The 27,334-nt window shown below is 39.0% G+C and overlaps 2 protein-coding genes and 1 long non-coding RNA gene across 6 annotated transcripts in view; 2 read left to right on the top strand and 1 right to left on the bottom strand.

Annotated features, from left to right (window-relative positions):
* The window catches only part of LOC148680568 (NACHT, LRR and PYD domains-containing protein 3-like), a 34,130-nt gene extending 27,425 nt beyond the window's left edge, over nucleotides 1–6,705 (bottom strand). Inside the window, exons 1-5 of one of the 2 annotated variants that reach the window (XM_088650147.1) lie at nucleotides 6,677–6,705; nucleotides 5,967–6,023; nucleotides 5,613–5,726; nucleotides 4,601–4,711; nucleotides 1,358–3,436 (exon numbers count right to left, since the gene is read on the bottom strand). In XM_088650147.1, coding sequence (XP_088506273.1) covers nucleotides 1,358–3,436; nucleotides 4,601–4,711; nucleotides 5,613–5,726; nucleotides 5,967–6,016 — 2,354 coding nt within the window. In that variant the 5' untranslated portion in view covers nucleotides 6,017–6,023; nucleotides 6,677–6,705. Of the gene's footprint in view, nucleotides 1–1,357; nucleotides 3,437–4,600; nucleotides 4,712–5,612; nucleotides 5,727–5,966; nucleotides 6,055–6,676 lie in introns of both variants that reach the window. The other variant, XM_088650146.1, reaches the window with a different exon arrangement.
* A 3,480-nt stretch (nucleotides 6,706–10,185) lies between these two features.
* On the top strand, nucleotides 10,186–26,123 carry LOC148680569 (uncharacterized). Its single transcript, XR_015942982.1, has 2 exons — nucleotides 10,186–11,742; nucleotides 19,906–26,123. It is a non-coding gene; the product is annotated as an uncharacterized LOC148680569 (long non-coding RNA).
* On the top strand, nucleotides 11,925–26,123 carry LOC148680570 (uncharacterized). Of its 3 annotated transcripts, none has more exons than XR_015942517.1 (2): nucleotides 11,925–19,355; nucleotides 19,701–26,123. XR_015942517.1 is itself a non-coding variant. In XM_088650056.1 (2 exons), the coding sequence occupies exon 2, from the start codon at nucleotides 12,745–12,747 to the stop codon at nucleotides 18,919–18,921; it is 6,177 nt and encodes a 2,058-aa protein (XP_088506182.1). In that variant the 5' UTR covers nucleotides 11,925–12,096; nucleotides 12,442–12,744; the 3' UTR covers nucleotides 18,922–26,123. The 3 variants fall into 3 exon arrangements, 1 of the variants encoding a protein (XP_088506182.1); XR_015942518.1 differs by having other exon boundaries at nucleotides 11,925–19,128; nucleotides 19,170–26,123; XM_088650056.1 differs by having other exon boundaries at nucleotides 11,925–12,096; nucleotides 12,442–26,123.
* Nucleotides 26,124–27,334: the final 1,211 nt, after the last annotated feature.

A 27,334-nucleotide genomic window follows, 5' to 3' on the forward strand; every position in this document is an offset into this window, starting at 1 on the left:
ATCACCATAGTATTTTTTTCATGAGGACATTCGTCTGCGATAAAAAACGCGAACGAGATCTCCGCCACTGGTGACGTTTCCAGGTGGCTAAACAGCGAGATTCGGCAGGTGTCCGACTTCTGATGTAATTTTTGAGCCCTCCTCTTACTGCGCACGCCTGCTCTCGTTTACAATGCAGTCAAGGCGAGGCGCACCTAATGCCTAATGTTATGTGATACGGCACTTGAAAGCTGAGATTCTCTTCTTTATGCCAATCTTTGAATTGTATGAATCGGATCAGCGGATCAAAAGTTATTAAACATTTAAGAGCAATACATATTTTTAGCCGCGGACAGCTGTCTCGGTCTTTAAGGGTTAAAACCGTTGATATGCAATTGTTCATGGTATGATAATCGTGCACGTTCAAATCGTGGTAGACTGTCATACCGGTATATTGTTACAACCCTAGTCTATAATCACCTTGCAATTTCGAAATAATAGCTTTTTTTGCTTTGAGTATAGACTGTTCAGTTCATAAGAGCAGTTCAATCTATTATGAACTTTGCTGTATAAAAATATAACATTCATTCATTCATTTTCTTGTCGGCTTAGTCCCTTTATTAATCCGGGGTCGCCACAGCGCAATGAACCACCAACTTATCCAGCAAGTTTTTACGCAGCGTATGCCCTTCCAGCTGCAACCCATCTCTGGGGAAAAAAAAAATATATATATAACAATTTAAAATATTTATAATTATCGGCCTATATATATCGGCTATTTCCCCATTCATATGACTGTATTGAATTATTGAACAGATTATTAATAACTAATCAGAGAGCATTTTACTGAGCTCAGTGTAAAGTTTAGTGTTTAGGCCTACAGTAAATGTAATATTAGAGGCATGTCTGCGGCGAGACGGCAATACTGTGTCTAAAATTACACTATTTCTCTGATCAGAAAACAAACACAATTATCCAAGAGCAACACTGTGTTAGATTTGAGCAAATACACATCAACAAATGTCCTATTCAGCTGGAGGAGCACAGGGATTTACAGGGATTTGAGTTATTTTCCAGCATAAACTGTAAAGCAAATGAAGTAGATTATTAAATAAGTACAAATGTTGTTTGTGTGAGTAAAAAGTCAAGAAAAGTTTGTTAAATACGTTTAGAAATGCTGAAATAAATGAGCAAATAAGGAAACAGAACACTGCCGCCGCGTCCCCATGCAGTAATATGGAGTATCAGCGATCTCACAGGGGGACGATGTGGCCAGCTAAAGATTTTCTGTTAAAGCAGGGCAGTGATTCACTAAACTGATCTGAGTCTTCAGTGCAGACTGATGTGTGTCTTCTGTGATCAATCAATGAATACTCACAGAGCTCTTCTGCAGTTTCTCACAGCTGCTGTCAGTCTCCGTCTTCCCTCAGCTGATGTGTTGAATTTATTAGAGTCTAACTCATCCAGCGGCTCCTCTGACATCTCAATCATGTAGGAGATTGTTGAGCAGTGAGCAGGAGAGAGTTTCTCCTCTGAGTGTTTGTCTGATTTCACAAACTCCTGAATCTCTCTGGCCAGAGTCTGATCTTTCACCTCCAGCAGACAGAGGAACAGATTGATGGATCTTTCAGCTGAGAGACATTTATCTCTCTTGATCTTGTCTTTAATGTACTGTGTGATTCTCCTGATGTTCTCTGAGCTCTCCTCCGTGTGTGTCAGCAGATCCTGGAAGAGTCTCTGATTGGACTCCAGCAAGACGCCCAGCAGGAACCGCAGGAACAGATCCAGATGACCATTACTACTCCTGACAGCTTTATCTACTGCTGATCTGAACAGAACATACAGAGACTTCTTAGACCTGGCCTGTAGATATTGATTATATGAATATTCTTCATCATAAATCACCCTCAGCGGTTCTCTGTTCTTTGTTAAATGGCAGTAAAACACAAAGAAAGCAGCCAGAAACTCCTGAAAGCTGAGATGGATGAAGCTGTAGACTTTCCTCTGATGAATCACAGATTCCTCCTTGAAGATCTCAGTGCAGATCCCAGAATACACTGAGGCGTCAGTGACGTCTATGCCGCTCTCAATCAGGTCCTCCTCATAGAACATCACATTGCCCTTCATCAGCTGTCTGAAAGCCACTTCAGCAAGTTTGAGGATCACTCCTCTGTTGGACTGCAGATTCTTTGGATCTCCCTGCAGTTTCTCTGGATCTCCCTGCAGTTTCTCTGGATCTCTCTCTACATACTTCTGCTTCCTCACGTTGATCTTTAGCTGTCTGAAAGCCACTTTAAGTTTGTTGATCACTCCTCTGTTGGACTGCAGTTTCTCTGGATCTCCCTGCAGTTTCTCTGGATCTCCCTGCAGTTTCTCTGGATCTCTCTCTTCATACTTCTGCTTCCTCATGTTGATCTGAATCAGCAGGAAGTGGATGTACATCTCAGTCAGAGTTTGAGGGATTTCTGCACTCTCATCTTCTTCCAGGAGCTTCTGAAGCACAGTGGAGGAGATCCAGCAGAAGACGGGTATGTGGCACATGATCTGGAGGCTTCTTGCTCTTCTGATGTGGGAGATGATTCTGCTGGCTTGATGCTCGTCGCTGATTCTCTTCCTGAAATATTCCTCCTTCTGAGGCTCAGTGAATCCCTGAATCTCTGTCACACGCTTGATGTATCTGGACGGGATCTGATGGGCTGCTGCTGGTCTGGAGGTGATCCAGATGAGAGCAGAGGGAAGCAGATCACCTTTCAGGAGGCTCCGCATCAACACAGCCACTGATGAAGATTCAGTCACAGCACAAACTTTCTCCTCATCTGAAAAGTTGAGTGTGATTCTGCTTTCATCCAGACCATCAAAGATGAACATAACTCTACACTGCTCATAAATCTTGGGCTCCAGATCTTCAAGTTCAGGATGAAAGTCCAGCAGAAGTCTGTGAAGACTGTACTGATGATCTCTGATCAAGTTCAGCTCTCGAAATGGAAGCACAAACATGAAATCTACATCCTGATTGTCTTTTCCCTCGGCCCAGTCCAGAATGAACTTCTGCACAGAGACGGTTTTCCCGATTCCAGCGATGCCTTTAGTGAGAACAGTCTTGATCTGGGCTTTCTCCTTCTTGATCTTCTCGTCATGTCCTGCTCCAGCTGAGGCTTTAAAGATGTCATTGCAGTAGACTGGAGTGTGTTGTGAGGGTTTTGTTCTGGCTCTTTTCTCCATCTGTAAAACCTCATGTTCTTCATTCAATCCTTCACTCTCTCCTTCTATGATGTAGAGCTGTGTGTAGATCCTGTTCAGGAGGGTTTGAGTCTCTCCATGGTTGATTCCCTCAAATAATCTCTCATACTTGTTCTTCATGCTGGTTTTGTGCTGCTCTTTGACTCTCTGAAGTTCATCATGTTCTGGTTGGAGTGAATCCTGCTGCAGGTCTCCAGTCTGATCATCTCCATCCACACTGCAGGAACAACAACAACACAAAGAATAAATGAGTGTGAGTGTAAAGATCCTCTAGTGAAGCCATGTGTGTTTTCTCTGAACCTGCTGAGACACAATACACAGATTTAATCCAGAACAAAACTAATGCAGAAACTGTTCCAGATCAGCAAGAACCAGCTTCAGTCTTTAAATCACTCTCAACTTTTGTGAAGCACTTTAAACACCACAAAACACCACACACTCATCAATTTAAACACCACACACTGCTCACTATAAACACCACACACATATCACTATAAACACCACACACTGATCACTTTAAACACCCCACACCGATCACTTTATGTGAGAGAGCACAAGCATGATGACAAAAGCTCCTAGATTACCTGCTCAGCTGCTGTAGTGTGTAATGTGGTAATGTTGACTCTGTTTTCTTTTACTGTATAATTTTCTATTCTCGTGTTCCTCTGGATCTTGTATTCTGCTGTCTGCAGTTCTGAAGGTTGTTGTGATCTTATACTTGTAATTGTTTTGCCATCAATAAGAAATAATAATCCTCTCCATCTCTGCCATCTGAATCTTTCAGTGCTTCACCATGACAGTGTTTGTTCTGCTTCTCTCAGCTCATTTTCTGACTGAATATAGTTTTTGATTCACATAAAAACCCAAGATCATACAAGTGTTTGCTCTCAGAGTTCAGGATTTCAGTAACAGCACTGTAATATTTATCCACTTTAACACTTACCACTTTAACTTTCTAACATTTATGCAATTTATTAAGATAATCAGAGAAGATCTGAATACAGTTTCATCTTAAATCAGTATCTCTCTTGACTATAATTACTTATCAGGTGAAATGTGGTGTGTTTGTCTCACATAACTTGTTCATTCATCTTGACTAAAATCTCTTGATTACCCACACTTTGCTGACTGTTGTAAAAGCCTTTAAACTCACTCTACTAACTCTAACAGTTTGAGTATTAAGACTTTATTAGTACTTTACTAATGATTTAATGAATGTGTGTGTACATTTAGTTTTAAAGTCTCCTATATTTTGTTCCCTGTAATAAAATGTCTTGACTGGACTGTGAGAATAAAGTGTAATAATGTCTGAGCTTCTAGAAACACATGATCGTATAAATGCTGCAGTGAAATCATGTGTGTGTGTGTAGAGATCATCTACCTGACAGCAGGTCGTGTGTTTTCACTCTTAAACTGCATTGGTAGATCCATAGACGCGTCACTCTTCATAGACACACAGCTGGGCTCTGCTTCTCTGTTCTGATAAACTGAACTAAAACAGAGAAGATTAAAGTTGATCTCTGTACACACTGCACAAACCTGATATGAATCATTCTTCATTTACAAAAACACTTAAATTAATTTCCTTTATATTTGAACAGAAACTGTCTGAATGTGGAAAATATCAGCAAACACAGATCAAGCCTCATTTTTAATAGAGAAAGCCCAACAGAAATGCAGCACTATTAGAGCAGATTAGAGCTGAAACTAATCATCAAATCACTGAATGAAGTCCACAGTGTAGGTGTGGGAGGAGCTTAATCATTCAGGCGTGTCAATCATCATCACATGACTATATAAGCAGCAGTATAAACTGCACTGTGTCAGCTGACTGTTATTCCCGCCTCCAGCAGCTCCTCCTTATCCTCCTCCTCATCACTCAGTCTTCAGAAGGTCACTCATCGGGGGTTTGTCTGCAGAGCTCCAGTCCAGACTTTGAGGACAGCAAGACAAGTTCATTTACCATCATCTATCATGACTGAATGAGCAGGAGAATTTGAGAAATATCAATTCTAGAAACCAAATGTGTTGATCAGCAGCATCTATGAGGCCAACACAACATGATGATGACTGCGCTTCAGTGAAAACAGACTCAGATCTCAGACTCAGAACTGCTCATTAGTAGTCATACAATATGATCTTATTGTGTATCCCTAACCCTACCCAAAACCTAAACCCACCTTCTACCTCACTAACTATTAATAAAGCGCTGATTGGTTTGTTAACACCATCAATTGTGGCCTGAAGTGTAAAGCGGAGATCTTCAAGCACTATCCTGCAGAGCTCAGATACAACATCTAACATCTGAAACCCAACAGATCCACAACACTAATTACCTGATTCATTTATTATTAAAATACTCATCAGTTGCAGATATTAAAGAGATGATCTACCTGACAGCAGGTCCTGTGTTTTCACTCTTAAAATTTATTGCTCGATCCATAGACGCGTCACTCTTCATAGACACACAGCTGGCCTCTGCTTCTGCTCTCTTCTGATGAACTGAACTAAAACAGAGAAGATTAAAGTTCAGCGCTGCACACACTGGGGTCAACACAGCAGATTTACTCAACATTTCATCATTAAAACACTTTTTAAACAGCACTTCATGATACTTTTGATTATTGTACAAAATCTTGCTGGCTATGTGAATTAAATATTCTGACAGATTAAAAACAACTAACAGAGAGTAAATATAATATCCTGTAGAAAATAATTATGTGAAATGTCAAGTGAAGGTCTAATACCTGCATTCAGTGGACAAATCCTGATCTCCAGCAGTGTGTGTGTCCTCCATGATGGACCTGGTTTTATATTCACACATCAGACATTCTCCTTTATAATAAGTATTAAGTAATAAGTATTATTTGCAAATATGCAAAAGGGAAATCATATTAGCAGCCAATGACTATCAAAGTACAGCAATGTTCACAGTGAATTAAATATTGTTAATGTTGTTTAAAAGTCACACTTTACATGTGATTTTAGCCTGAATATTCTAAGTACCACAGTAAACAGTGTACGGAGATTTCACTGAACGAATGTGCCAATATTAAACCAACTTAACCTCAATTAAATCAAGAAGCTTATCACAAGTAAACTAACTGAAGAATCAAAGCGTCATCCATTTAAATATAATAACAGCATACACACATTCACATAAAGCTTAGGTTTGGTGCAGACATTAAAGATTTAAAGCTGTTCTGTGTTAGTAAAAGATGAATTCTGGTTGTTTAAAACTGCAACACAACAACTAAACACTTTCACTTTCGTTTCTGAAGGAGCGGCAGATCAGGAGTTCAGTGAAAAACATCCGTCACAAACACTCTAAACAGAGCAGAGAAGAGGCTAACAGCTGCAGGGTTATCAAAGCACCTGCAGAGGTACATTTTACAAGGAGGATTTTACCTGAAGCAGTATAAACACTGGACACAGAGAAGACAGAACAAATACATACCTGGATATCCTCCGCCTCCTCCTCTTCTTCTTCTACTTCTTGTTTGGCGAGTTACAGAGAGTAGCGTACAGCTGAATGCCGCCACCTGCTGTACTGGAGTGGGTATAATAATAATATTTTTACAGTTTGGTCAAATCAGTTTCATAGAGCAGTGGTTCCCAACCTTTTTCCTTGCTGTATGTGTGTGTTTGTGCATTATTAATATATATGTTTAGAAAATATTAATTAATCAGTTTTACATTTATTACAATTAAGTTTAATTACATTTTACACGAATACACGGGAATTTACATTTTTAAACAAATAAATGTTTTTTATTCCATCTGTGTATGAACATACACTTTATGTATAACACTGAATGTTATAATAAACATGAACATTACAATAGCTGTGCTTTTACTTTCAAGTTAGTACAGATGTACTGTCAATTTTATTATGGTTTTTATAAGGCTAACACAAAGCTAATGTCCACCTTGGGCTTGCATGTCTTTGACTAGTGATGGAATTTCAGGTGTAATGCCAGTGATAGCCAGTCTAAAATCGCTGTGCACCTCCAGTCTGTAGCAGGACTTTGTTTTTATAGCCACAAGAGTACTGAAGGCTGTCTTAGAGAGGTAGGTGGTACTGAAAGGTAGAATGATTTTTGTAATTGCATAGTTTGCAAGTTTAGGTGCGACAACAGGTCCACTTACTATCCAAAGTCTTTTAAATCCATTCTCCTGGAAGAACTTTTTTGATAGTGAATCAGCTTGAAGTTCAGCGAGCTCATCTTCACAGCCAAGGTATTCCACATCTTCAAGTCTGGATGTAAAGGGATCTATAACCCACAGATCCTTGGATAATTTCTCAACATCCGCGAAACGGGACTTTAATTCCGCCTGTAGTGACGTCATGTGAAGGCAAAACTCTGTGCGCAAAGATGCGCCCACGGTATCGCCAGAGTGTTGAAGCAGCAGTGGGAAGTGTTGTAAATGCCCCTGTGACATTTTTCCAGCTCTGTAGTCCAGTTTGCGCATAAAAGCATCGATTGCTTCTTTGCATTCTAAGATAGTTGACTCCGAGCCCTGCAGTCTTTTGTTGGTCTCATTATAAAGAGTGAATATGTCAGCAAGGTATGCCGTTTTAATCCAGAACACATCTGACAGCTGTTCCAACTGTGTGTAGTTTTAACTTTGCAGAAATTCCAACATTTTATCTCGCAGTTCTAGAAAGCGCACCTCCGTGTGTAGCAGAAGAGTTTGGTGCGCTTCATCCTCACACAGTTGCGCAAATAATCTCTGGTTGGTAGGACGAGCTTTAATGAAGTTTACGACTTTTACAACTGTTGCCAGTGTGTCGCTAAGGTCTCTGGACAGTTTTTTACTGGCGAGTGCTTGGCGATGGATCATACAGTGGAAGATGACACAGTGCGGGCTCTTTTCCATCAAACGGCTGTTAAATCCCTTATTTCTACCCATCATCACGGCAGCACCATTTGTGCAGCAAGCGACGAGATTTGCATAGGGCAGATTGTAGGATGTGAGGTAAGAATCGACAGCCATAAAAATATCTTGACCTGTAGTTGTTGTGGGTAAATTGGTAGACATGAGAATGTCCCGTTTCAACTCCTCTCCGTCAACATACTGTACATACACGATAAGCACAGACTCTCCCTCCACTATGGTCGTTTCATCCAGCTGTATAGCAAACTGCACTCCTCTAAGTTTTTCGTGCAACTGATTTTTGCAGTTTTCTGCCATTTTATCAATCCTGTCTTTCACAGTGTTGTTAGAAAGAGGGACAGTTTTAACTTTTTCAGCTGCTTGCGGACCACACATTTCCACCACTATTTTAATGCAGGTGGGTTTGATTAGCTCCTCTCCAATATTTTGCGGCTTTTTTGCCTTGGCAATCAACAGCAAACAGTCAAACGAAGCTTTGTCCTAGTTGAGACAGCGAATAAGTTAAATTTTATTCTGAGTTATCGCTTTTGTAATGTAATAATGTACATGCAATGTAATTTTTTTTTGAAGACAATATTTTTATTTTCAAAAAGAAAATATTTTCTACATTTTGAAAACTACTGTTCTATTACATGTAAAAGCAGTGCATTCAAACTATTACTTTAAATTGAAGTTACTTATATTTTAGTCTGCCACTAAATTTAATCTATGAAATAGAAAATTAAAGAAGAATATTAATGTTAACTTTGTTACTGGATTATTATTAGTGATGAATTAATGTGTGAGCATTATTATATCATTGGTTTATTATTAGTGATGCATTCATGTCTAAGCGTTAGTTTATTATTATTAGCAATGGATAAATTTCATTCATTCATTTTCTTGTCGGCTTAGTCCCTTTATTAATCCGGGGTCACCACAGCGGAGTAAACCGCCAACTTATCCAGCTCCAACCCATCTCTGGGAAACATCCACACACACATTCACACACACTTATACACTACGGACAATTTAGCCTACCCAATTCACCTGTACCACATGTCTTTGGACTGTGGGGGAAACCGGAGCACCCGGAGGAAACCCACGCGAAGGCAAGGAGAACATGCAAACTCCACACAGAAACGCCAACTGAGCCGAGGTTCAAACCAGCTGTTTGGCAACAGTACTACTTACTGCGCCACTGCCTCACCCATGGATTAATTTGTGACCCTTATATTATAGGTTTATTATTAGTGAGGCATTCATGGGTGATCCATATTGTTTTTTACTTTGTGATTAGTGATGTATTATGCGTGAGCGTTATTAGATTAGTTTATGATTAGTGATGTAGTGATATGTGAGCATTATTATACTATTTGTTTATAATTAGTGACTGATGAAATGAGCCTTATATTTATTATTTGTGAAGTGTTTAATTAATGTGTGAGAATAATGCACGGCAATTATTGTAACTATGGTAGTAAATAATAATATAAAGTGTTGCAATGTATAATAACTGCATTAAAATGTTTGTAGTAAAACTGTACAGTGTGCTTGGTCAGCTAACGTTAATCTTACCAAATAACGTTATATAACATTTAGAACAATCATAAAATAATCGTGTTGTAGTAATTAATGTTACTGTAATGGTTATTCATTTAAACCAACTTTTTATAAAAATAATTACTTTGCAATTGTTGTCCGAATTAATCTGCGACAAAATCTGTTATTACAGTACAAATCATGAATGGTATAAGGGCTCTAATTGGCCATAGCGTTCATTGTAACTCGGAACATGATTGGCTGCCGTAACCAAAAATAGGGCGAATCTTGGTTCCAGCTCGGGACGTGATTGGCCAGCGTAACCAAGAATTTAAAAAATCTTGGTTCCAACTCGGAACGTGATTGGCCGGTGTAACCAAGAATAACCACTACTTACAGGTGCCAGTATGCGCCACTGGCCCAGTCTGCGTCAGCAGTGCTCATTAGCTTGCTGCTTGGAAAGAGGACACGGCTCGGTGAACGGAGTTCCTTCAACGCTGGCTGTGCTTTTTTGTCATGGCAAGTTGTGGTGTCGATAGGATGCTCTTACACAGAGCATGTGACAGTCCCTCCCAAGAAGAACTGTGACTTTCTCTTCTCTAGGAGGAGGTTACAAACGTTAGAGTTATTTTTGTCAGAGCAGCTGCAGCACACCTGGGTGGAGGCCTACAGCTAGGCTTGAGGGCAACCTTTAGCCAGGCCTTCCCGGGTGTTCTTGTGGTTAGGATTCAGCGCTCCCACCGCATCGGCCTGGGTTTGAGTCCCGGTCCGGGAAATTCATTTTCACCTCCATGGTGAACTTCGAGCAGTGTTGCCGATGATCTCTTCACAAAAGCAGCTCTGAGCGCAAAAGATGTCCTTTGAGCCGCACTGTAAGACGTAATAAGACACACTCTGGCACAGACGTCCAGTCTGCACGCTGGAATACACGCTATTATCTCATGGTCGAGACGCAGCTTCAAAAATTAGTTTCAAACCGAAAGTACAAATTTGCTTGAAATAACGCAAAAACAACCAATTTACACTTTTTAGTGAAATATATGTGTCCTAATAGTGTTTTTAGCAGTGTGGGACACATACACAGCAAATTTTAGATAGTAGATTTAACTACCTTAGAGTTAAAATTAACCCTCCCTCATAGTTTATATGGGAACCACTATAAGTGTTAAAAATAACACTTTTAAAAGTGTTAACATTGTCAACACCAAGAGAGTGTTAATTAGCAAACTCTTATTGTGTAAAATATCTGTTACATTTCCGAAAAAATACCAGCAGCTGTGGTTGCCAGAAACTTTCTGTGAAAAACATGGAAGTTTTATATAACTGTACAAACTTACAAAAAAATAACCATATTTCATGAACTAATACAATATTCAGTTTACAAAATCATAGCTTAGTAGAAAAAAATGTAAAGTCTTTAGATGCATCAATGGTTTCATGTGTGATTGCAACTAGCAAACAGATTTTGACTGCATTAGTAACTACACAGTTACCTTTAAACAAAAGAAGATGCAGCATAACATCAAATACTCTCAGTTCATCTTGGACTTGAACAGAGACGCTATTATCCTTCACAATGGTGACACAAAAACCGTTTTGCTGTTTTTCTTTTTCTTTTTTTTTCCATTTTTAGATTTTACAGAAAAATACCAGCAGCTGTGGTTGCCAGTAATCTGCTGTTTTTAACATTCATAAATTCAGTTTACAGAATATTTCTGTTAAAAGCACATTCAACAGTCTGTATTTTTTAATCAAACTCACCCTGCAAATTTTAGATTTGGTAGATTTAACTACCTTAGAGTTAAAATTAACACTCCCTCGGTGTTTATATGGGAACCACTATAAGTGTTAAAAAAACATTTTTGAAAGTGTTAAAATTTTTAACACCCAGAGTGTTAATTAGCAAACTCTTATTGTGTAAAATATCTGTTAAATGTATGTCAAAATACTGGCAGCAGTGGTTGCCAGTAATCTGCTGTTTTCAACATTTTACATTCGTAAATTCAGTTTCCAGAATATTTCTGTTAAAAACAAATCCCATTGTCTGTATTTTTCATTCGAACACACGTAAGCCTTAAATTCCAGAGCAAAATCCTAACTAGTGTAAAGTCAAATCGCGAATTTGGACTTCATACGAATCAATGCATGGAGGAATTAGGCGGAACTAACGAAACTGAAAGTGTTTGGCGGAAGCAATTGGCTGACGGAGCTTGCCGAGGAGATACGGAACTTGCCGAGGAGATACGGGAAGTGCCGAGGAGATACGGGAAGTGCCGAGTGAATGCGGAAAGAAAAAAAACTCACATGGCAAGTGCATGCATGCAGACGCGCTGTGAAAGCTGAAGAACGCGATCGCTGCATTAATAAACTTTCACGATTGCATGCAGAAAGTTTTAAGCTGCAGTGAGTAAGGAAGGGAAGGCACATCAGCACTTGGTCATCTCAGGGACACTGATGGTATGAGAATTGACTTTTTCTAATTACAAGGACTGCCACATGCATTGCCTTATTCATAATATATGTGCAATATAAAAGACAGCTACTATTTTGTTGCGCTGTAGTTCATTATTTTGTGCATTATAATACTTTGTGCACAATATTAAGTTAATCATGCTGTTCATTTATGTAAATAGTTTATGTAAAGTGAAATGCTTGCATTAATATTAAGAAGTATTATTTTAATATGCAAATTAATAATGCTGAGACAAAATTTGTGAAGGAACTGTCTTTATTTATATTACATTGTGTTTAAGTCAGTATTGCGAATAATGTATATTTTATATATTTTGTTCCTTTTCTAAGGTTATCAACCTATTGCTATCGCTGCTACTGGTATCGCTACTACTGTTCAAGCGCTACAGTATTGTATTATTGGGCAAACTGAAAGTTAAAATACAAAAGCTGAAAAGCCTTGGAGTTGTTCCCTGTGTCCCCTGTTATTGGCTGAAGCTCTTTCGAGTTAGAAGCAGATACTGGTGTGTGTAACCCATAAGAACTCGACAGTTGATAACCAAGAGTGTAGCAGCTGGACATAAAGATCAACGGCTTAGTGACGTCCAAAGACAAAGTTCTGCTGACACCAAGTGAAAGCAAAATTCAAAGAAAATGGCTGAGGAAGCATTAGGAAAATCAGTTAAACAGCTAAAAAAGGAAAGAACCACTGCAAAAAGTAGCTTTACCAAACAAGCTAACTTTCTCTGTAGAGAAGCACACCGACTTATAGAATCAGAGCTAAAAGAAGAATTTAAAAAGCTTTCTTCTGGAGCAAGAAAAGTGTTTGAAACTAATGATGACTATAAAGCTGGATTAATAGCAGAGATTGAAGCTACAGAAGATGGTGCAGAGGTACAACTTTCAGCACAGCAAGAAGCTGACTTTAAGAAAGCTGTGGAAGAATGTAATGCAAAGTTTGACGAAGTAACTGAGATAGTACAAGATAATCTCTGGCGAAGATATGGACAAAGTGATGTGTTAACCACAATTTCAGCAGCTGAAAAAGCCTGCGATCGCACAGCCGCTATGCCTGTTGATGGCACTGGATATGAAAGTTATGAAGTGCAACTGGAGCTCTCGATGAGACTGGTGAAAGAGGCAACTGTAACTTTGCTAAAATGGGAAAGATGGATTCCAGCACCTGAGAGAAAGGATCTTGAAAGTCATGTTCGCAAACTGAAAGAGTGTAGCAATGAGCTTGAATCAAGAAAAGCTGAATTCGCTTGGGCACGAAGAGCTGCTGAAGATACACAAGCATTAGACACGAGTATGACAAACAATCCAAACATAATGGTACCTGCAGGACAGATCGTGCCAGTGGTAAAAATTAAACCAACAAGTCTACCTAAATTCACTGGTAATAAGAGAGATTACTATCGTTGGAAGAGGGACTGGGAAAATCTCCAGAAGCAAGGTGAGCCCACTGGGTCTGTTGAAGTGAAAAAGATTCAGTTAGTGGATAGCGTGGATGACAGAATCGCAAAAGAGCTCAGATTGTCTTCCTACAACACTGCTGATGACATATTCAGGGTGTTAGACAACCGATACGGTAACAAAATTACAATTGCCATGGAAATTGTAGAGGAACTAGAGAAAATGCCAGCTTTGAGAGGAAACCAACCAAGAAGGGTAATAGAATTAATCCAAATGGTGGAAAAAGCCTTGGCTGATCTCACAGATCTTGGAAACGTTGGAGCAATGAAGAATCCTCTTGTGATAAAATCCATCGAAAGCAAGTTACCTGAACTCTTGAAAAGAGAATGGCTCGTATATATGACAGATCCTGCAAATAACATCACACCAGACATACACTTTGATGAGCTGTTACAATTCCTTCAGAAACAGGAAGAAGTGCTTGAAAGGCTGGAACAACTTAGGATTTCAGAAAGAGTGGAAAAGCCAGAAAGAAAATTTGAAAAGAATTACGCTTTTACTAGAACGACAAAGAAAGACTCCACAGAAGCTGGTTGCATCGTGTGTGGGGCAGAGAAACATAGAGACAGGATTTTCTTCTGCAGAAAATTTAAAGACTTGAAGCTGACAGAGAAGAAATCTATCATCAGGAAACTAGGAGCATGCAAAAAGTGCTTGGGAGTTCATGAGGATGACAGCAGGTGCAGTGATAACTACCTTTGCAGAAACAAAGATTGCAAAAAAGGAGACTTCTCAGACCACCATTACTTCCTCTGTCCAAAATGGGACCTCAAGAACCTGAATGAAGGGAAAACCATCAGTAAAGATAGTAGAAAAGGAAGTGGATTGACTGCAGAGCAGGAACATTTCCTGGCTGAACTTTCTCCAGAATTGGCTGAGAAGTGCAAAAAAGCATTCACCAACAAAGTTAAGATGATAAACTGCTCAGGAAATGACCAGCAGGGATTGGTCAGTAAAAGTGGATTAAAGGAGCTTCCTGTTATCATGATGCTGATGGAAGTAACCACGAATGCAGGACAGAAGATTGGCGCTTTGATAGATCTGGCTTCTGATACAAACTATATCACCCATGAAGCTGCTGAAAGACTTAAGCTGAGAGGTGAAAAAATCACTCTAGTGGTTCATGGAGTTGGCAAGATGGCGATCAGAGTAAGCACAAATAGATACCTTCTCAGGATTAGAGTCAAAACTCCTGAGGGGACAGTGAAGGCTCATCAGTTGATCTGCTATGGTTTGGAAGAAATTGCCAAAGTTCATAGAATCGTAAGTCAAGAGAAACTTAGAGAATTCTTTCCAGAGGTGGAATTAGAAGAACTGAAAAGACCAGGAAAAATAGATCTCCTCATCAGTCACCGAGAGGGCAGACTCGCTCCACAAAGAGTAAAGATTGTTGGGGATCTTGTCCTGTGGGACAGCCCGCTGGGGAAAACAGTGGCTGGAGCACACCCTGATTTGTTTGAAGTGGTGGATATGGCTGCATACGAGTCCAAAACACATTTTGCTCGGTCCATGAGAACAGCTGCAGCCAGGTATGAAGAAATCATAGAAAAAGCAGAAAGACCAGCAATTACTGATATTGTCAAAGAGGGAAAGAGCCCAAGAAGTTCACTAGCAAGCAACAGAGAGTTTATTGACTGGTGGAAATGGGATAGTATTGGCACAGCTTGTGAGCCAAAATGTGGAGGATGTCGCTGTGGAAACTGTCAGCCTGGAGGGAAGGAGATGACCCTAGCAGAAGAAAGAGAACTGGAGATTATAAGAGAGGGTCTCACATATGTTGAAATGGATACCCACAGCACAGCTCCACACTGGGATACAAAGTATCCATGGATTCAGGACCCAGCTACACTTCCTTACAACAGAAGTGGAGTAGAAGCTGCTTTCCTCAGAACAGAAAAGCAACTGAAAAAGGTACCAGAATGGCAGGACATTTATGCAGCTCAAGTCCATGACATGGTGAAAAGGGGTGCAGCAACAAAGCTTACTAAACAAGTAATTGAGGAATGGAAGGGACCTGTTTGGTATGTTAGTCACCTGGTAGCACCAAATCCGCATTCAACTACCACTCCAGTGCGACTTGTCTGGAACAGTAGTCAGAAATTCAAAGGGCTAACCATGAATGATCTTCTGTTAAAAGGACCAGATGTACTCAACCCAATCAGAGCTGTCTTGCTAAGATTCAGGAAGGGAGTATTTGCTGCTCTTGGAGACATAAAAAAGATGTACAATTCAGTGTGGCTGGAAGAGCGTGAGGTTCATCTTCACAGATTTCTCTGGAGAGACACTCAAGACGAAGAAATAAGTGAGTACGCTATCACTAGAGTTAACATTGGAGATCGTCCTGCTGGATGCATTGCACAGTTAGCTATGCGTGAGACAGCTAGGCTGGCAAAGTTTGCTCATTTAAAAGAAGAGTGCAGAGTCCTTGAGGAGGACAGTTATGTGGATGACATCCTTACATCCCATAATAGCCAGGAGAGACTGAAAGAGATAACAAATGGGCTAGAGGAGATTTTAGCAGCTGGCGGATTTGCACTGAAACCATGGGTTCGGTCGGAGCAAAGTGGGAGGAATGAAGTGGTTGATCCAAGTCAAGTTCCAAAAGAATCAGTCTCTCAATCTAAAACAATCATACTACCAAACCAGCTACGAGATGAAGACAACAAGGCTTTGGGCACAGGGTACTTGGTAGAGGAGGATAAGCTGTACATCATGGCTTCCATTAATTTCTCAGTAAGAAAGAAGAAAATGAGAACGGGTCAGAACCTCTTAAAAAGTGAGGTGAGACTGAGAACACCAAACCCTTTGACCAGAAGGCACCTGTTAAGCCAAGTTGCTGGCCTCTATGACCCAGTTGGTCTTGTCACTCCTGCCAAACAGAAGGGTGCAATTCTTGTCAGGAAAGCTTTCCAAGAGACAGGAAAGGGGAGTCTAACCCGTGAGACATGGGACATGCCACTTTCTGAAAACCTCAGGGAAGAAGCTATCAGATTATTTGAGGAATATGTGCAGCTTAATCAGGTCAAGTTCCACAGAAGTCTTACACCTCCTGGCTGGAAAGGAAAACCCTGGGGAATCACTTTCTCAGATGGTAGTGATAAAACATATGGAGCTGTATTGTACCTAAGATGGAATACAGACCAGGGGATAGACGTCAGACTAGTTGAATCTAAAGCAAAACTAACACCACTAGACCAGAAAGGAGATGCTGTGAAGGCTGAAATCTGCGGTGCAGTTTTCGCTGCACGACTCAGGAAGTACTTTGAAAAGCATGGGCGGATGGAAGTGGAGCGCTGGTTTCACCTGGTAGACAGTCAAACGGTGCTGGGGGCCATTCAACGTGATAGCTATGGCTACCAAACTTTCTTTGCAAATAGAGTTGGAGAAATCCAAAAGTCTGGATCAGTAAGTGACTGGTGGTGGATACCAGGGGATGTCAATATCGCTGACATCATTACTAGAGGAGGCACTCCTGAAGATCTTGCTGAAGAGTCCGAATGGCAGGAGGGACCACAATTCCTCAGATATTCAGTAGAGGAGTGGCCAAAGAAATCAGCTGCTGAGGTTGCTGCTGATGCCAAGGAGAATGTTAACAAACTTCAACGGAAAACATTCTCAGCAGTTCTGACAAGATCTCAAACAAAGAGGGACCTGGCAGAAGCAGGTAAAGGAATTCCTGAAGTTTCAATCCTTGGTGATTCAATCAATGTTGTTTCTGACTCTGGTGAAAATGGAAAAAGACCAAACTTACCAAAAGGAACACCTCGTGACTTAATTATTAAGAAACTAGTGGATGAGGAAAAATACAGCAATTTAACCAAGCTAGTCAGAGTCATCGGCTGGGTTTGGCGTGCTGTAAAGAAGTGGCTAGGATTCAGGGATCAGGACTCAAATGAGAGAAAAAGAAAAGAAGTGTTGCAAAACAAGATCAAACAAACCATGCTGACTGTGAAAGAGGAAGAGTATATTCTGAAAGAACTCTTTCTAGCTGCTCAACAGGGTGTGACTTTTCCCGACACTACACTTAGCAGACTGGCTGTGTATAGAGAAAATTCAGGACTCTTGGTTTGTGGTGGAAGAATACAGATCTTTAATGAAGAAAAGATTGCAGTCGCAATATTACCTTGTAGTGCATGGGTGTCCATGTTATTAGCCCGAGAAGCCCACAGTGCAAATCATGAGGAGGTAGCAGGGACACTTCTAAGAATGAGGAAAAAGGCGTGGGTGATTAAAGGTCGGAGACTAGCCAAGAAAGTTGTAGACAGCTGTGTGATCTGCAGGAAGGCAAGAGCAAAGAGATGTGAGCAAATCATGGCAGACCTTCCTCCTGAAAGGACAGAACCAGCAGCACCCTTTGAATACACAACTTTAGACCTGTTTGGACCATACATAGTAAAGGATGAAGTGAGGAAGCGGGTACATCTCAAAGTTTGGGGAATCGTTTACTGCTGTATGGCATCTAGAGCGATACACACTGACATTGTGAGTGACCAATCTGCTGAAGGGTTTATGCTAGCCTACCAAAGATTCACGGCTTTGAGGGGTCATCCAAGAAAATTATGGTCCGACCCCGGCTCAAATTTTATCGGAGTTAAACCTGCTCTCACAGAACTCTACAAGTTCCTGGATAAGTTAGAAACATCTGAGCTAGAGGAGAAAGCTGCTAAACACGGAACTGAATGGGTTTGGAAGATCCATCCTGCAAGTTCTCCTCACAGGAACGGAGCAGCAGAGGCCGCTGTTCGCATAGTAAAGCGAGCCCTTCACAACTTGGGAGGTGATGGTGTTTTCACTTGGAGCGAATTTCAAACATTCCTTTATATGGCAGCTAACCTGGCTAATGAGAGGCCTATTGATGCAAGGACGCAGAGCAGAGAGGATTGTGTAGAATATGTCACTCCCAACTCTCTTCTGTTAGGAAGATCTGGACCAAAGGGAGACCCAGGTGACTTTGATTTTGTTGGCTATCCTTATAAAAGATTAAAAGTCATCCAAGGAGAAGTTAACAAATTCTGGAGGAAATGGAGTCAGTTAGCAGGGCCAAACTTGTTTGTAAGAAACAAATGGCACACCAAGGAAAGGAATGTTGCTGTTGGAGATGTCGTCTGGTTAGCAGACCAAAATGCACTGAGGAGTCAGTACAAGTTGGCCAGAGTCATCCAAGTCAATGCTGATGACAAAGGTATTGTCAGAGATGTGAATGTTAAAGTCTTCACAAGCTACCCAGTCTCAAACGTAAAGCCTGCTAAAGCCAAAGTCACAACCAAAAAGTTGACTGACAGAATCCCTGCAACTATCCTCCACAGAGACGTAAGACGTTTAGTTGTCTTAATACCTATAGAGGAACAGCACTAAACACGCACTAAATTCTGTGAACAACTTGGGTTCAAAGAACCAGTAGTTCAAGTGGGAGGTGTAAAGTCAAATCGCGAATTTGGACTTCATACGAATCAATGCATGGAGGAATTAGGCGGAACTAACGAAACTGAAAGTGTTTGGCGGAAGCAATTGGCTGACGGAGCTTGCCGAGGAGATACGGAACTTGCCGAGGAGATACGGGAAGTGCCGAGGAGATACGGGAAGTGCCGAGGAGATACGGGAAGTGCCGAGTGAATGCGGAAAGAAAAAAAACTCACATGGCAAGTGCATGCATGCAGACGCGCTGTGAAAGCTGAAGAACGCGATCGCTGCATTAATAAACTTTCACGATTGCATGCAGAAAGTTTTAAGCTGCAGTGAGTAAGGAAGGGAAGGCACATCAGCACTTGGTCATCTCAGGGACACTGATGGTATGAGAATTGACTTTTTCTAATTACAAGGACTGCCACATGCATTGCCTTATTCATAATATATGTGCAATATAAAAGACAGCTACTATTTTGTTGCGCTGTAGTTCATTATTTTGTGCATTATAATACTTTGTGCACAATATTAAGTTAATCATGCTGTTCATTTATGTAAATAGTTTATGTAAAGTGAAATGCTTGCATTAATATTAAGAAGTATTATTTTAATATGCAAATTAATAATGCTGAGACAAAATTTGTGAAGGAACTGTCTTTATTTATATTACATTGTGTTTAAGTCAGTATTGCGAATAATGTATATTTTATATATTTTGTTCCTTTTCTAAGGTTATCAACCTATTGCTATCGCTGCTACTGGTATCGCTACTACTGTTCAAGCGCTACAGTATTGTATTATTGGGCAAACTGAAAGTTAAAATACAAAAGCTGAAAAGCCTTGGAGTTGTTCCCTGTGTCCCCTGTTATTGGCTGAAGCTCTTTCGAGTTAGAAGCAGATACTGGTGTGTGTAACCCATAAGAACTCGACAACTAGTGTCCTCACTACAGAGGGCTGAACACTCAGACAGTGATGAAGTTAATGAGACAATTAAGTGTCTAATTAAAGGAGGATTGAGAATTGTTGATGAACAACTGTTAACAAGCAGAATCACTAAGCCAAAACCAAAGATGAAATCAACTGAGAAAAAAAACTCTAAATAAAAATAAAACAAATTACACAATAAAAAATGTTATTTTGCAACATCTTTAAAAAAAAAACTCATCAAATTAAACAACTTATCATGGAGCTTCACCTATTACTGACCTGTGACTTTATTTCTGTCATGTGAACAAAAGCTCTTAATGAAATTTCTGTTGTTCATTTGAAGTCACCATGATGGAGGACAGAGTCTACTTTAGTCAAGCTCTTCAACTTCTTACTATAAATGTCTTTTATTTTGGCTGCTATAGATAGTGTTAATTATACTATTTATACATATAGCATGGAAAGCTGAAAGAAAATTAAAGTGTCAGTCTGAAGAGATTAATAATGATAACATAGCCATCCTTTCCTGCTTGTTTTCTAATTCAATATCATATTAGTTATGTGTGAGAAATAAATAACATACATAAATGAAACCACTGAAGCTCCAATAATATAAAATAAAACCACTATTTATAATGAGAATGTTTGATTTATGGCAGAACTCAAAAACACACAGACATCAATAATTAGTCTTTGAATCTCAATGATGGTGACAAACAAAAAAATAAAAATCAAGTAAAAAAAAAACACTCTACTGAAATATCACCTCCCAAAAACAACACAAAATAAAGGAAAAGAAAGAGATTGTAAGAACATAAAGCTGCATAATTTATTCATGCTGCAATGCATGCTGGGAGCTTTGTACTATGCTGGCACCCAGCATGCATTGCGGCATGAACTATGCAGCTTTTTTTTTTTTAGCAACCACGGTTGAGGTTCATATCCTGATTCTTGATGCCTGTGTGTCATAATGCACAAGCTGGAGCTTGAATTTTAGTGCATGACACTCTAATTATTAATTGCATCCTAATTGTTTGTTGAATTGTCTATGAAGAGCAGCAGACTGCCAGTAGTATTATCCCGTGCAGTTTTAATACAATTATATTTGCATATGTTCATGAATCAACTTACTAAACACCTGAAATTATATCTCTAACAATAAAGCATAAACAGTATAGTTTCTCTTGACCTTTTTTTGCTATAGCTGATGAGTTTTAGAAACACAGCTATAGCAGTCAGAGAAACATTAAGCATTAAGAGTAAAGCTTCAAGAGCTCAAATAAGAAGCCTCTGATCTCCATGATGGTGAGGTCAAATGAAATATTTTTAATAAAAAAATATAAACCTCTGTTCATTGTCAAATATTCTTACAGAAATAAAGTCAAACTGTAATCAGTGAAGCTGCTTATACTATTATTTAATGGAGTTGTTTAATCCTCTGTTTTAATTCAGTTGGTTTGGTGTGAGGCTGTGTCTGTAGATTTATTTCTTCCTTCAATTTCTTATTCCTTCAGTGATTGTGCTTGTTAACAGCAGGTGTTCAACAGCAGGTGTCTGAATTCACTTATTTGTGGTCATTCCCTCTGTCTAGTGGACTAAACTAATTGACCAATTTAAGGGCCAGGTGAATGAGGGTGTGGTGAGATTTCAGACACTCTGATTAGTTTCTCTAATACAAGGGTTTTCTACAAAGGTAGATACATGTTACTCTGTGTGACAAGGAGGCAAATCAACTTCTAATGCCGAGAGGGTTATTTTACCTTTATCTAACTCTAGAATTTTAACACTTTACTCTGAATTACCACAACACTTGAAATTTAACACCAATGAATTTGCTGTGTATTTCAGCACAAAAACCAGTGCCTTAATCGACCAGAACTATCTTTCGGGATATTTTATTGCAAGTGTAATATTTTTTTTTATTTGGGCTCAAGTCTCCTTCATTAACACGGAGGAGGCGGGCTTTATGACTTGTACTGCAACCAGCCCCCAGGGGGCGATCTAACGGCCGAAACCTTCACTCAAACGTAGGCTTGCGGCACACTTGGCTCATACAGGTTGTGAAATGTGGGTGGGACTGCAAAGCTGTGAATCTTTGCCTATCTTTTGGATATGACAATAGCCTGTACAGTATACAGTAGTCTAAATTTATCAACTTAACCTAATCCTTTAGCTTTCTTTTTTTTTTTTTACAAAAAATTTGTTGCAAAGTAGCAATAGGCAAGTTTTTACAGCAACACGCAAATATGTTTCAAAGGATTAAAATATTACAAAAATTATTATTTTCTACATAAATATAAAAACTGCTGCCTCCATGCCTCCTTCATCTCGGGTGGGTTGTTTTTAGTTTATTTATGACAACTTGCTTTTTTCATAATGTTATTATTATTAGCAGCAGTATTGTTTATTATATGCATATTTATATTTGTGTTATTAAAAACAAGCTAAGATTTGTCCACTTGTCTGGTTTTGGACCATATGGGGCATAGCTAAATTATATGTACAAAAAACAATACACAACAAAAGAGTTTTGAAATATTAAATATGAGGCATTTGGATAAGATGACATTAATCAAATCGTGCAAACAGAGCATTTTTCAGGAGAGTAAAACCATCAGAATCCTACCTTCTTTTCTGTCATCCAGTCCTGTGTAAACAAGTGTTAATGTTTTTGTCTGACGTGGTTAAATACAAAAAAAAAAAAAAAAAATTGTAAAGGTAGAGCTTTATTATAGCTGCTGAGCGCAAGGAAATATAGGCTATAGTCTAGGCTGTATTTTATTACTTGCTCTTATGTCCTGCAACACTTAACGGTTTCCTTTACTTATGATAACCAAATAATATGCAACATCCTTAAACTATTCTCTTAAATAAAGAGAAATCACCTATCAAGTGTCATATAGCCTAGGGAAATATTGATATGATAAGGTTTCTCCTGAGCATTTGGACAGAATGTTTGATGATGTCTATCAAAAAGAGGATGATAAAAAATACATTTTATACCAAGCTATTATCAGAAAACTCCAGGGCGCAACTTAACCCAGCTGTTTTTGTCGAGATTCTCCAGTATTTTACCATTTGATCCCGCTATCACGTTTATCTCACTTGATTTTTCAGTTACATCAATAGGTGCTGTTACTGCTCCGGTCAGCTAATCAAAAACTTGTCTGCATATTTACTGGGTGGGTCACAGGTGTATAAGATCAATCTTTGGTTATCCAAACTTTGACCACAATAAAGCTCACTACAGATATGCAGACATCTTCATTCTTACAATACCCAAATAAGCTTTTAGGATCATATGCGTTTAGGCAAGGCAAGGCAAGTTTATTTATATAGCACATTTCATACACAATGGCAATTCAAAGTGCTTTACATAAACAAGAATAAAAGAAACAAGTAAAATAAAAATAAAAACAAATAATAAAAATGCGTAAAAACATAACTTAAAAACAGGTAAAATGTGATATAAAAGAATGAAGAAGAAGAGAAAAACATGATAGTGCAATCTGTCGGACGCAGCACAGTGCTCATTCAGTAAAGGCACAGCTAAACAGATGTGTTTTCAGTCTTGATTTGAATGTGCCTAATGTTGGAGCACATCTGATCATTTCTGGAAGCTGATTCCAGCAGCGAGGGGCGTAGTGGCTAAAAGCCGATTCACCCTGCTTTGACTGAACTCTTGGAACTTCTAGTTTATATGATCCTAATGATCTGAGTGATCTGTTAGGTCTGTATTCAGTGAGCATATCTGTGATGCATTTAGGTCCTAGGCCATTTAGTGATTATAGACCAGTAATAATACTTTAAAATCTATTCTGAATGTAACTAGCAGCCAGTGTAAAGACCTGAGGACAGGTGTGATGTGCTCTGATTTTCTGGTTCTGGTCAGAATTCTGGCTGCAGCGTTCTGGATGAGCTGCAACTGTCTGACTGTCTTTTTAGGAAGACCAGTGAGGAGTTCATTACAGTAATCTACCCTGCTGCTGATAAAAGCATGAACAAGTTTTTCTAAATCTTCACTAGAAACAAAGCATCTGATTCTTGCTATGTTTTTGAGATGATAGTATGCTGATTTACTGACTGCTTTGACATGACTTTTGAAACTCAGATCTGACTCAAGAGTCACACCAAGATTCTTGACCTTATTTTTTGTCGTTTGACCTTTAGTGCCAAGGTACGCATTTACCTTGAGAACCTCATCTTTGTTTCCAAACACAATAATTTCAGTTTTCTCTTTGTTTAACTGAAGAAAGTTTTGGCACATCCAATTGCTCATTTCATCAATGCATTGGCAGAGGGTGTCAATGGGGCAGTAGTCATTAGGCAGTAAGGCTAGGTAGATCTGAGTGTCATCAGCATAGCTGTGGTAGGAGATTTGGTTCTTTCTCATTATTTGGCTCAGAGGGATCATATAAAGGTTGAACAGGAGAGGTGCCAGAATCGAGCCTTGTGGGACTCCACACGTCATGGGTGTCCACCTCGACCTATGGTCACCTATACTGACATGGTAACCTCTACCTTCAAGGTAAGATCTGAACCATTTGAGGACCGTGCCAGACAGCCCAACCCAGTTTTCCAGCCTATCCAGAAGTATGCTGTGATCGACAGTGTCAAATGCAGCACTGAGATCCAACAATACCAGCATTGTTATTTTACCGTAATCTGTATTTAGGCGTATATCATTGATTATCTTTATAAGAGCGCTCTCTGTACTGTGATGTGCTCTGAAACCAGATTGAAAATTGTCTAAACACCCCCTGAAGTTTAAGAACTTGTTGACCTGGTTAAAAACAACTTTTTCAATGATTTTGCCAATGAAAGGGAGATTTGAGATTGGCCTGTAATTGCTCAATAGGGTGTTATCCAGGTTGCTCTTCAAGAGGGGTTTAACAACTGCAGTTTTAAGTGAGGTTGGAAAAATCCCTGAGAGAAGTGAATCATTTACCACTTTTAGAAGATCCATTTCTAAACAGGTAAGCACCGTTTTGAAGAATGATGTGGGGAGCGTGTCAAGACTGCAGGTTGATGTTTTCATAACTTGCACAATTTCTTCTAAGATTTTGCCGTTAATTGCCATGAAATTAGACATAATTTCTGATTTCTTAAGTTGTGGTTGAGCTTGTTTGATATCGACACAACTTGACTGATTGGATGAGCTGATTGCCTTTCTGATATTATTGATCTTATCAGTGAAGAAATGAGCAAACTCATTACATTTGCTTTCAGAGAGGAGCTCACTTGGAATCCGACTGGGGGGGTTTGTGAGTCTCTCTATCGTTGCAAAGAGTGTGCGAGCATTATTTAAGTTTCTGTTTATAAGGCTTGAAAAGAATGTCTGTCTAGCAGTGTTTAGTTCCATATTAAAGGCATGAAGACTGTCTTTATAGATGTTATAATGGACTACTAGTTTCGTCTTTCTCCACATACGCTCAGCTTTTCTGCACTGTCTTTTCATCATTTGTACTCTCGGTGACCTTGTCCAAGATCCCTTTTGCCTGCCAGTCATCTTCTTGACTTTAACAGGAGCGATGTCATTTATGACATTCTCAATTTTAGAATTGAACAAATCAAGGAGAGAATCAACAGAGTCTGCAGATATACTTGGTGCTAGTGATATGGCCTTCATAAACTGCTCACTGGTGTTCTCATTTATGCATCTCTTTCTGACAGAGACAGATCTGTCTTTAATAGCTGGAGTTATCAATATATCAAAAAAGATACAGAAATGATCAGATAGTGCCACATCTTTAACAACAGTCGATGAAATGTGTAAACCCTTAGTTATAAGTAGATCAAGAGTGTGTCCACGATTGTGTGTGGGTCCTTGAACATGCTGAGTCAGATCAAAAGTGTTAAAAACAGTCATCAGTTCTTTTACAGCATTGATTTCTGGATTATCAATGTGAATATTAAAATCCCCAGCAATGCTAAAATAATCAAACTCAGAGGTTACAATTGATAACAGCTCTGTAAAATCCTCAATAAAAGCTGGAGAATATTTTGGAGGTCTGTAGATAATGATCAGTAAGATGCGTGGAGACCCTTTTAGTGCTATACTCAGATATTCAAAAGACAAATAGTCACCAAATGACACTTGTTTACATTCATACACATCTTTAAACAGGGCAGCGATGCCTCCACCTCTCCTATTAACTCTGCAAACACTCAAAAAGTCAAAGTTTAAAGGAGCTGCTTCATTCAGAACTGCTGCACTACAACTGTCATCTAGCCAAGTTTCATTTAAAAGCATAAAATCAAGGCTATTTGTGTTGATAAAATCATTGACTAAAAGTGACTTATTATTGAGTGATCTGATGTTTAAAAGCGCTAACTTAACAGTTTTAGCTGTTTTTTCTATAGTAGTCTCAGATCTACATTTAATAGACACCAGATTTGAATGATTTGCTTTACGGCCTGGTGAAGTCTTTGGTTTTCTGTCACTTAACACAACACATATCTGCTTAGAGAAAGCTACAGACACACTGGGTTCCTGCTTGTTCTGAAAACATTTGATAAACATTTGATATTCAGGAGTATATACACCACCTAATTGTGATGTACAAACGATGAACTTACAGCAGACAGTGGAGAGTCTGAGTGGGGCTTCTGTGAAAGATCTTCACAGGAACGTTTTCTTCTCTTTGCTTCCCCGGCTCCTAAATGAGCAGTTGTGATTATCAGAACACAGTGTCTTAGTGTGACGACTTTTATTTATTAATGCACACAGTTGAAGCCAGAATTATAAGCCCCCCTTGTAAATTTGAGTTCATTTTTCACAATTTATGTGTAATGGAGAGAGGACTTGTTCAGGCACATTTCTAAACATAATAGTTCTAATAACTAATTTCTTATAATGTCACACTTTACAATAAGGTTTCATTAGATAATGTATTTACTAACATGAACTAATTATGAACAATGCTTGTACAACATTTTTAATCATAGTTCAACATCTACTAATGCTTTATTAAAATAATATTTAATGCTTAGTTGATGGACTGTGAGTTGGCATGGATGACTGTAACACGAACAAATACTGTATTAAGTGTATTGTTCATTGCTTGTTTATGGTAGTAAATGCTTTGACATTAACTAATACAAACTTATTGTAAAGTGTCACCCTTTAAGGTAACACTTTAGAGTAATAGTCCATTAGTTAATATTAGTTAATGCATTTACTGACATGACTTAGAAGTCTAATACATTAATTACAGTATTCATTCATCTTTGTTAACGATTTAATGTTTAAGTTAAATAACGTTAGTTCATTAATGCACTGTGCATGAAATAATGTCAACAAGCACAACTTTGGATTTTAATAATGCATTAATGTTGAACTGTAATTAATAAAGGCGGCACAAGATTGGTGACACTTAGTGTTAGTAAATTGATTAACTAAAGGACTATTATACTGAAGTGCTACCTTATTCAGATT

Source organism: Danio rerio, chromosome 4 (genome assembly GCF_052040795.2).
Source record: "Danio rerio strain M-AB ecotype USA chromosome 4, GRCz13ab, whole genome shotgun sequence".
In the NCBI taxonomy this organism is placed as follows: Eukaryota; Metazoa; Chordata; class Actinopteri; order Cypriniformes; family Danionidae; genus Danio; species Danio rerio.

What these genes read in the sequence shown, in the direction of transcription:
- LOC148680570 (XM_088650056.1), top strand. Translation starts at nt 12,745, where the DNA reads ATGGCTGAGGAAGCATTAGGAAAATCAGTTAAACAGCTAAAAAAGGAA.